This window comes from Ictalurus furcatus, chromosome 11, assembly GCF_023375685.1.
Source record: "Ictalurus furcatus strain D&B chromosome 11, Billie_1.0, whole genome shotgun sequence".
NCBI lineage: Eukaryota > Metazoa > Chordata > Actinopteri > Siluriformes > Ictaluridae > Ictalurus > Ictalurus furcatus.
Genome location: NC_071265.1, coordinates 24755804 through 24767200, shown reverse-complemented (window position 1 = coordinate 24767200; position 11397 = coordinate 24755804). Strand labels below are relative to the sequence as shown.

Here is an 11397-nt window from a genome sequence, read left to right as displayed (position 1 = left end):
TGGAATATGTGAAAGGGTAGGGTTACACTAGAGTGGACATCGGTTAATATTCTCAAACATGTTACAATACCAGAGCATCACTAGAGGGCAGGATTTAGTGCTGTTTTTACACACCATCACCTGTAGATCTCACTAACACCAGTAAGCAGTCATTAGAAAACAAAAATAAAAGTTCTCCAGTAGATTTCTGTCTTTTTATACGCTAGGTAGACAGATTAGCATATGACTGGGCAGTTCCATTCTGATAGTGTAAAATCTTAAATACTGCCTCATACGTACTGAATGATCCAGTTATAAAAGAAAAAAACAATAAATGCTGCTACAGTACATCTACCTGCCCGGGTTTCCTGATGTCCCAATACCCGAATTCTGGTTTTATATACATAAAAATGACATGTTTTAACTTTTGCTTTTCACTACTTTCTAAAGGTCCTGGATTAATGGTCCTATGTTCCTAACAACAATTACTTTGGACATTTGATAAGGGGGCTGAGGGAGTGGTGATCATATCAGGTTTCGGCTAATTCAATAGAGGAATAGGCTTTTGAGTAAGAAAAGGAGGTGGGTCTACGGAGTTAAAACAGAGAAACATAATGAGAGTAAGAGAGAAAAGCAGGGGAAACAGAGGTGCACAAAGAAACACAGTCCTTTTTCACTCTCCAGAGGACTGCAGATAAGACACGTCTTGCATCTCTGAGGAAAAAGTTTTAAAAGGCAGTAAGAGAGAAGGTGTACACCAAGGGCGCATAACCCCAGTTGTAGAGGGCTGAAATACAACACAAAAAGATCCAACCAAGTTACCAAGTTATTACCAGCAGGAAATTGAGTGAGCTCAAACTACAGAGTTAAGATCAATACGTTTTTTCTATATCCATACCTTGAAAAGGCTTCTGACCAGTTTCAGATGAGTGGCTCAAAACTACCAGAGCTCTTGGCTCCACCTTAATTCCTCTCATTCTTGCAGTTTCAACATATCATTCAGAAGTGTTGCTTCAAATCGACACAGACATAAACAGAGACAGACCAGTAAGACAGATACCTTCAGAATCTCAGGTAAACTTTTATTTCACTTTTGCTATTTGCCAGTGAACTGCAGTGGCAGAAAAGGAACTGATACAATTTTCTTTTATAATTTCCAGTTTAATTAAATGGGCAGATGAATAGGTTAAAAATAAATGCTGTAGTTTAACAGTTTGAAGAAGATTTATGCTTTTGATGATTTACAGCAGAACAAACTGATGTACTGATTTGTGAACCCATGGCTCATATTATATTTTAATTGATTAATAGTGTTTTTATAACACCTGTTAATGTGAAATCACTGATATACAAAACTTGTGGCTCTGGTCAGGAAAGGGATTACATTTGACTCTCAAAGGAAGTAAATGAGGTCATGACCCTGTGTGGCTGTGGGAATGAGGTTAGGTGTGCAGAGTAAAGTGTACTGAGTAGTACAGAGTATTTCATTTATTTCCTTTTTTTTTCTTTCAATTAAATTTTCTAATGAGAAAATTAATCCCAATTATGATAGACCCAACAACAACATGAGACAAGTAAACGTATTGAATTAAATTTTGCAGTGTAGTGGATATTTGGCATTTGCTGAATTTGGCAGGTTAGTTAATTGAATGACTAATTTAAATTTATAAACAGTGACAACTGAGCTTCAGTAGGTTCAGTTGAACTTCCTTTCATTATCTAGAGAGCAGTAGAAAAAAATCTGAATTTATCCTAGTAGGGTAACAGTAAAGTTTATAAGTGATTTTTTTTTTTTGTTTGGGGAAAACACATGTAATGAATTTATGAAACATTATACTACATGTGCCCTTTGATCAGTGAAAGACAATTATATTGTTTTATGCATCACAGATCTACTCACAGCAAATATGTACCACAACATGTATACCATTTCACATCAAGATCCCAAGGTTACGTAACTACAATACATGTCTATATTTACAATGTGATTAATTCTATAACTACATGTCATGACTTAATAGTTGCATTTAGAATTCCTTTGAAATATTAGCAATTTAGTGAAATACGTTAATAACAGGAATAAAGATTTGTCCTATTTAGAACTTGTTCTTATTTTTTTCTTTTTAATAGAATAATATTGAATAATTAATTAATATATTCTTTCTTTAATTCATTTGTTTTTCTCAGCTGCATCATGAAGGAAAACTTTGAGCCCACAGTGAAATTAAAGCTGGTGAATGTAGCCAGCTCCACGGCACAATCCCAGGGCAAACCAAAGCAGAGAGAACAGTGGGCCAGTAAGGTGGAGTTTTTTCTGGCGGTTGCAGGACATATCATTGGTCTGGGAAATGTGTGGAGGTTTCCTTATCTGTGTTACAAAAACGGAGGGGGTAAGGTTCTTTACTTCCCAAACCACAGCCTCTTTAATGCTTGCTTATACTACAGTTCTTTTTGCAGGCACTGTAAAAACACATGGATATAAGACTACAATTTTTATTCTGGTTTAATAAAGTATATCAGATCAAATATTTTAAATATGAAACTTATAAGACTACATTTGTTGTTTACAAAATGAAGGTACACAACAAAGCAGAGTTCTTGAGTTACTGAGCTAGCTTTCTGTTTAACTCAGGCTTCACAGTGTCAGAGCAGCTAAGTCTATCCCAGAAAGAAATGCAGATGAAAACAGTTTAAATCAAATAAAACATTTAGCATGAGCACTGCTCTGACAGAAACGATTCTCCACGGCACATTGTGTTCATTTAGCTCAGTTGAGAAAATTCCACCAATATCGTGAGGGACAATTTATTTTTACAGTTTAAACAGAAGTTGCCTCTAACTGTTTAGCACTGATTTCTAATCTCTTTTCTCTCAGAGCTATTCCTCTTTTTCTTAAATGCCCATTTGAATAGCAGTAACATATTTGAATGGCCCATAATGCCATTCAGGCATTGATGTTAGGCGAGGAGGCCTGTGGCTCACCCGGCATTCCAGTTCATCCCGGTAGTGCTCACTGAGGTTGAAGTCAGGGCTCTGTGCATGTCACTAGAGTTATTCTACACCAGCATTGTCAAACCATGTCTTCATGGAGCTTGCTTTGTGCACAGAGGTATTGTTATGCTGGAACAGGTTTGGGCTCCTTAGTTCCAGTGAAGGGAAATCATAAAGTTATGGCATACAAAGACATTTTAGACAATTGATTGCTTTGAGTTTGGGAAAGACCCACATATGGGTGTGATGTGCACATACTTATATATATATATATATATATATATATATATATATAAGAATAAACATGCCTACTGTATATGATGCTGTTTCCCTAGTACAGGGGCTGCATGAGGTGGTGTGTGAAGTTGTATACTTGGTTTTGTGGTAATACATGTCGTGACCATAGTGAACAGAATTGTACAAATGTTTACGCGCTTCCCTCTTTCCCGAAGAATCTGTATGATGCTTAAACAAAGCAAGGGTGTGCATGAGAATAACAGATATGTCACTTTATGCAGTTTGCTTTAACATGCGCTAATTTAATTTAATGTTAGTAGATTAGCTGCAGTCACTTTGAGGTATTGTGTATTCAATATTATTTGTCTGTCTCAAAGGAGCTTTCTTTGTGCCATACATACTGTTCCTATTTTCCTGTGGCATACCTCTCTTCTTCTTGGAAACATCACTGGGCCAGTACACTAGCCAGGGTGGCATCACATGCTGGAGGAAAATTTGCCCTCTATTTGAAGGTAATCGCAAAAAATAACCTATTGACAATAAGCAATATTCCAAAAATGTTAAACATGATCAAAGATATGTACAGTATATAGATATTTGTTATTTAGTTAGTTTATTTTCGTTAAAATGCCATAATTAAATTGGGAGTTACTACAGTATAAAGTATACATTATACTTAATTCCTTCCTCAGGACTGGGCTATGGTAGCCAGATTGTGATCCTGTACACTGGAGTTTATTACATCATTATTCTGGCCTGGGCATTTCTCTACCTGTTCTTCTCATTCAGCTCAGAGCTCCCATGGGCTAACTGCAAGAATAGCTGGAATACAGGTAATACTGCTGCCATTGTCATTAACTGGCCATGCAGCTTTCTAGAGTTACACTGTGCACTTTTCTAACACTTCAGTTAAACTAATGACAAGCTTTGCACAAGTATCTCTTAGTGAAGGTTTAATGGAATGCAAATCCTTTTGTTGCTGATCATTTGTTATAATATTCAATAGCAGTTCCCTTGCATCAAATAAGTTTATAAAAAGTTTGTTTCTGTCTTACAGAGTCCTGCATGGAATTCAGCAAGAACAACATGACTGATAATATTACAGACAAAATTACATCCCCAGTTGTGGAATTCTGGGAGTGAGTTTTGGGAATTAGAACAGGAAACAGAACTACATGTACATACGTGCCAATCTACTGTACATGTATCAGCCTAATTATTAAAGTCAGTGTCACAGTTCACATAATTTAGGAGAAAGCACAGATCATTCAAGATCAACTATTTTCTGTGCTTACAGGAAAAGGATTCTGGGTTTGTCTGGTGGCATAGAAGAAATGGGTAATGTGAGGTGGGAGCTGGCTCTGTGTCTCCTGTTGGCCTGGACCATTTGCTACTTCTGTGTGTTTAATGGTGTGAAGTCTACAGGCAAGGTTAGTGCTCAGACTTTTCTAGTCTGTGCTGGCCACTGCTAGATAACGATTGATAGAATGATGGGAGATGACCGGAATATTGGTCCCTAGCTTGTGTTAAGAGTGTCGTGTCACACAGGTGGTCTATTTCACTGCTACCTTTCCTTACTTGATGTTGATGGTGCTCTTGGTGCGTGGACTGACGCTGCCTGGGGCAATTAGCGGAATCACATTTTATCTCTACCCAGATCCTTCTCGCCTCACAGACCCACAGGTACCAAACATTAATTTAGACATGACTGAAAAAGCTAACTGCAAAATGATGATTTTTATTTTTATTTTTGCATTTAAGGCATTTTGCACGCACATCTGTATAGGTGGTACTTTTCTTTCAGGTGTGGATGGATGCAGGTAGCCAGATATTTTACTCCTATGGAGTTTGCACAGGGACTCTGACAGCTTTAGGAAGCTATAATAAATATGACAACAACTGTTACAGGTAAATAAATTTGTCTATTCAAAACCTGTTGTTGTCTTATGCTTGATTAGTCTTGAGTTTATATAGTATATGTATGTGTATGTGTATTTTTTTCAGAGACTGCATGTACTTGTGCTTGTTAAACAGTATGACTAGCTTTGTGGCTGGATTTGCTATTTTTTCTGTGTTGGGCTTCATGGCTGATGAACAGGGAATGGACATTTCAATGGTGGCAGAGTCAGGTATGGCAAGAATATTCATGCAGAGTCAGTTTACCTTACAAAAAGGTTATACTGGGAGGAAATGCTGATAATACTTTTTTACTTTCTTTGAAAACAAGACTACAAGAAAAGAACAACATCCATTTTAGGGACATAAACAGTTATCACTGCTTTGACAAGTGACAAATGAGCATGTAAAACATGCTGACCATTAATTATATAAAAATTGCAAGTTTGTGATATCTCCAAACACTCTTGGATATTAATCATTTTGCACGGCTAACTTTTTGGAATGCACAGTCCTGTGAAAAAGTAAATACACATTATTGGAAATTGTTGGCAATTATTTATTTATTTATTTATTTATTTATTTATTTTACATATTTCGACAAGCAAATATTTGCTCCTCTTTGAAACAGTGCCTATTAATAAACTTGAACAAAACCATAAGGAAAAATAGCTTTTTCAATCATTATTATTATTATTCAACAGAAATATCAATATATGTGATATTCTTCAGTGAAACACGTAAGTACACGCTTGGCCTCAGAAGCTAGTATTTTACCCTTTAGGAGAAATAACTTCTTGTAGGAGTTTTGCATAATTGTCCACCAGTCTGTGACATCAGCTTGCTGGAATTGTTGTCCAATCTTCCATGCGATATTCTTTCAGTTGCAAGATGTTTGTGGGTTTTCTTGCATGTACTGCCGGTTTCAAATCCCTCCACAACATTTCAATGGGATTCAAATCCAGGCTTTGACTAGGCCATTCCATAACCCTCCATTTCTTCTTTTTGATCCATTCCTTGGTGGATTTGCTAGTGTGCTTAGGATCATTATCCTGCTGAAAGGTCCACTTTCTGTTCAACTTCAACTTTTGGACAGATGGCCTCACATTATCTTCAAGCACTCTTTGATATAATTCAGAATTCACAGTTGAATCAATGAATGCACGTTATCCAGTCCCTGAGGCAGCAAAGCAACCCCAAACCATAACATTTCCACCACCGTGCTTCACAGTTGGTATGAGGTGCTTCTCCTGAAAAGCTGTCATTGGTCTGCACCAAACATGTCTGCTGTTAATGTGGCCAAACAATTCTATCTTTCATTTGTCTGTCCAGAGCACATTAATCCCAAAGGCCTGGTCTTTGCCTATATGCTCATTGGCAAACTGTAGTCTTACAAAGTCTTTTTCCTGGCATGCTTCCCTTGCAGGTCAAATTTGTGCAGTCTCTTTCTGATTGTAGAAGCATGCACTCTGACACCTGCATCAACACTTGCAAGACTTACTAGCAGATCCTGTGATAAAATTTTGGGGTTCTTGGAGATTGCTCTTGGGATGAATGTATTGGGATGGCCAGTCCTGGACAAATTGGCAGTCGTTTGAATTATGTGCCACTTGTAGATGATTTTCCTTACAGTAGAATGATGTATATCAAATAATTTGGAGATCTTTTTAAATCCCATGCTAGACTCATATGCATCCACACCCTTTTTTCTGAAGGCCTTATATAACTCTTTAAATCTTGGTATGATGAAACACCTTTATAGCAAAGGGAACACCAGGCACTAGATTTGAGAGGTTTAAATAAGACAGTTTCCACCTGCACTCCCTGAGTAGATTCTGATTACTGGCACCCAATCTTGAACACCTGATTCAAATTTTATGGATTTGAAGGTATGTTAATTGAAATTTTGAAAATTACTACAAAATATACATTTTTTGTGTCATTTGGTAGAGTGTATCACCTTTATTTGTAGGCACTGTTTCAAAAAGGATTAAATATTTGCCTGTCCAAATGTAAAAAAAATACCCAACAATTTCAATGGGGTGTACTTTTTTCACATGACTGAATATGATATAGGTGCAAATTGTTTTAGAACTTTGTATACCCATCAGTCTATATTTCTCTAGGCCCTGGGCTGGCATTTATTGCTTACCCACGTGCAGTGGCCTTGATGCCTTTCCCTCAGTTATGGGCAGTTTTCTTCTTCATTATGATCCTTTTCCTTGGACTAGATAGTGAGGTAAGTGTGCTTTGACTAAGCTACAGTTTATTGTTCCTTTATTCCTTTTAATTATTTTCATCAGTGAGAAAAATTACTTTGTATAACCCTGAAATACACATATTATCATAAAGAGGTATTGCTTGATAATCATATACATTGGATTCAGAAAGTATTCAGACCCCTTTACTTGTTGCACACTTTATTGTACTTCGGATTTGATTTTTATTCAATACAGTATAACTGACATTTTAAAAAACTCATTAAAAATCAAAAACTGAAAAATCTTATTCACAAAAGTATTCAGACTCTTTATTCAATACTTGGTAGATACCTTTTGGCAGCAATTAAAGCTACGAGACCTCTTGGTCTTGTATGTCTCTACACGTATGTCTCGACATACTTGTATGTCTCTATATGTCTCTACAAGCTTTGAATACCTGGAATTTGACAGTTTATCCCATTTGTTCATGGCAGATCCTCTCAAGCTCCATCAGTTTGGCTGGAAAGCATCTGTGAACAGCCATCGTCAGGTCTCTCCACAGATGTTTGATAGGGTTTAAGTCTGGGCTTTGCCTGGGCGACTCAAGGACATTCAGAGACTTGCCCCAAAGCAAATCTAGTGTTTTGGCTGTGTGCTTATTGTCATGTTGAAAGGTGAACTGTTCCCCCAGTCTGAGTTTGTGTGCACTCTGGAGGATGTTTTCTGTAAAGGTTTTCTGGAGGAGGATTTCCTGTATTTGCTTGTATTCATCCATCCCTTGTACCTATCCCTGCCACTGAGAAGCACCCCCTCAGCATGCTGTTGCCACCACTATGTTTCCCTGTAGGGATGAGATTAGCCAGGTGATGTGCAGTTCCTGTTGTTTTTTTTTTTTCTTGCTGTTCTGCCCAAAGTGCTAAATTTTCATTTGATCAGACCAGAGAATCTTTTCCCACATGTTGCCAGAGCCTTTATGCTGTCATATACCTTTTACACAACAGTGGCTTCTGTCTTGCCTCTCTACCATGAAGGCCTGATTTATAGAGTGGTGCAGAGATGGTTGTTTGTCCAACAGGTTCAGCCAACAGGTTCTTTGCATAAGACTTTTGGAGCTCTTTCAGAGTGTGTTGGATTCTTTCTTACCTCCCTGACCAAGTCCCTTCTTTCCTGGATGCCTGGGCAGCTAACTCTAGGATGGTTCAAGGTTGTGCCAAGCCACTGTGGTCCTGGGAACACTCAAAGCCTTAGAAATTGGTTTATATCCTTGCCCTGATCTATACTTGACAAATTTGAGTGCGGAGATTCACAGACAGTTCCTTGGACCTCATGGCTTGGTTTTTGTTCTGACAGTGCAGTGAAAAATTTGGGCCCTTACAGACCATGGTGTGTGCCTTTTCAAACTATGTCCAATCAATTCAAATTGCAGCAGGTGCTGCAGATAATTAAAGCAAACAGGATACACCTGAACACAGTTTGGAGTGCCACAGGAAAGAGTCTGAAAATTTTTGTGAATAAGAGATTTCGTTTTTTATTTTTAATTAATTTTCAAAAATCTCTAAAAATAGGTTTTCACTTCATCATTATGGGCAATTAAATGTAGATTACTGGGTAACAATGCCAATTTTATCCATTCAAAAATCTAATCCATAACACAATAAAGAGTGCAACAATTAAATGGATCTGAATACTTTTTGAATCCATTGTAGTTTTGAGGCAAATTACTAATATAGTAACACTTTATTTTTGTGCAGTTTGTATATCATGAAGCCATGGTAACAGCAATCTCAGATATGTACCCCTTGTTCTTCCAAAATGGACACCGACGTAAAATCCTACTTCTCCTAATCTGTATAGTCAGCTTCCTTGTTGGTCTGCTGATGGTAACAGAGGTGAGAACTCAGATGAAAATTTATCATTTGAATTGATGATTTATCAGATGAAAATAGATTTTTCTTGTTCATCACATTCAACATGTGATGCTAGTGTTCAGTGAATGCCTGTATAACCTTTTGCTTATTCTCTCTCTCTCTCACTCTGTTTGTTTATCTTCTTTCTCTTCTTAAAGGGCGGGCTGTATGTCTTCTTGTTATTTGATTATTATGCTTGCAGTGGAATGACTTTGCTGGCCTTTGCCATTCTTCAGTCCATCTGTGTTGGATGGGTTTATGGTAGAGACATTTGTTATATCTTATTGGGATTGATAAAAACCAGAAATGTCCAAAAATGTTTTTCAATCAAGGGCATATATGCTTAGTAGTACTTAGGGGTAGTAAATACAATAATATGTACTAATACTATTCAGTATAATTATTTGACAAGCTTTGGTGCTTTGACAATGCTTTGATAACTGATAACTATACACAAATATAAGATTTTAAAGGAGGAAGAAGAGGAGGATAACATGATAATGATGGCCAGTTTAGTTGTTTGGACACCCCAGATGTAAACTATAGGAAACACATTAATAGTGGCATTTCATGCAGCTTTGGTGCCCCTGTCTACATGATCTCAAAATAAGACAGTAATAATTAAAAACAATGATCAGTCATCTGCTTATTTAAAGGAATATCTTTCTTCTAGGTGCAGACCGTCTGTATGACAACATTGAAGACATGATTGGTTTTCGTCCTTGGCCCCATATGAAGTTCTGCTGGAAATATGTGACCCCTGTTATTTGCATAGTAAGTTATACAGACATACAGTTATACAGTTATACAAACATCTCTGAAGGTGTTGTAAATGTTGATACATTTTAACATTGCATAAGGGTTTAATCTATGGAATAGTAGAATAAATCAGAACACTGTAAAAAAAAAAATATATATATATATATATATATATATATATATAATGTAATGTATGAAATTAATGCATAGTCATCTTGCTGTGCATTGACTCAGCCGTCTCTTACTCAATATGTCTTACTAAGTCTGTTTGTGACACCTGTCACCAGTGCCTGTCTTTCTGGAAAAGACAGATGAGAGTTTCACCTACTGTAGAACCTTGAAACTAGGTTATATGAGACAAAGTCTAAAGTCTGCCTGTTTAAACCCCATATCTATCTTCCTTATCCTCATCCTTCCTTATCACTCATCACTTACCCCTCCTGTGACATCTCTTAATCTTTTCCTACAGGGGACATTTGTCTTCTCCTTGGTTAAATACACTCCTCTGAAGTTGAATAACCTATATGAGTACCCCTGGTGGGGTTACGCTCTCGGGGGATTCTTCACACTCTCCTCTACCATGTTGGTCCCTTTATGGATGGTATATGCATTTTACAAGACCCCTGGCTCAATAAGTCAGGTAAATCTCCATAACAGTAGAAACAAAGAGTGAGCAATTTTATTTTGGGAAAAAATGGGCTACATTGTTACTGAAGGATAATTATTACATATAAATTAATATTAAATGTTAGGAATTTATTTTGTTGCTATCTTTTATTGATTGTCTTTAAAAAAAAAAAAAAAAGACTTTCAACAAGCTGTCTGGCTATTCATGATTTTCAATTCATGATTTAAGATTTCATGATTTTCAGAATTTTCATTTTACTAATGCGTATATATATATAAGATATATAATATATTGGTATATGATAGTTTTATGCTTTTAAAACTAATGAATGAAAAACGTATATATTTCCAGAGAATGAAAACTCTGTGTACTCCTGCTGAAGATCTGCCTAATCCTAAATCACCCAAAGGTGTCCGCACCTTTTGCACTTTTGAGACCTTTACAGATCTGCAGACTTTGCGTCAACACTCTCCAGTAAATGTATGACCTACCTGCATTATAAAAATACACACACACACGCACACACACACACACACACACACACACACACACACACTTGCACAGTCTGCCTATAACAGATCATGGCTATTATCATTATCATTATTGCCATGATCATAACCATTATTCATTCCATAGTTGAGCATTTATTTATGTACTTATATTCAAACTGTTTCTCATGTAGACTATTTAACTAATATATTGGTATAAATAATCTATGTGAACAGAAGAGTAGAAACATACTGTGCTGTGAAAAAGTATTTGCCTGATATCTTCTGTTTTTGTGTATACCTCATACTAA

General features: G+C 36.7%; 1 protein-coding gene across 1 annotated transcript; it reads left to right on the top strand.

Annotated features, from left to right (window-relative positions):
• The first annotated feature begins 797 nt into the window (after window positions 1-797).
• Window positions 798-11053, top strand: LOC128614948 (sodium- and chloride-dependent GABA transporter 2-like). Its single transcript, XM_053636693.1, has 14 exons — window positions 798-1053; window positions 2167-2369; window positions 3585-3719; window positions 3900-4040; window positions 4265-4346; window positions 4505-4637; window positions 4756-4890; window positions 5012-5115; window positions 5212-5336; window positions 7230-7342; window positions 9056-9193; window positions 9370-9472; window positions 9885-9985; window positions 10440-11053. The coding sequence occupies exons 2-14, from the start codon at window positions 2174-2176 to the stop codon at window positions 10641-10643; spliced, it is 1710 nt and encodes a 569-aa protein (XP_053492668.1). The 5' UTR covers window positions 798-1053; window positions 2167-2173; the 3' UTR covers window positions 10644-11053.
• Window positions 11054-11397: the final 344 nt, after the last annotated feature.

What these genes read in the sequence shown, in the direction of transcription:
- LOC128614948 (XM_053636693.1), top strand. Translation starts at nt 2,174, where the DNA reads ATGAAGGAAAACTTTGAGCCCACAGTGAAATTAAAGCTGGTGAATGTA. An exon ending in CCAGTTGTGGAATTCTGGGA is followed by an intron (nt 4,347 to 4,504) that starts GTGAGTTTTGGG and finishes CTGTGCTTACAG; the next exon opens with GAAAAGGATTCTGGGTTTGT. An exon ending in GTGTGAAGTCTACAGGCAAG is followed by an intron (nt 4,638 to 4,755) that starts GTTAGTGCTCAG and finishes CGTGTCACACAG; the next exon opens with GTGGTCTATTTCACTGCTAC.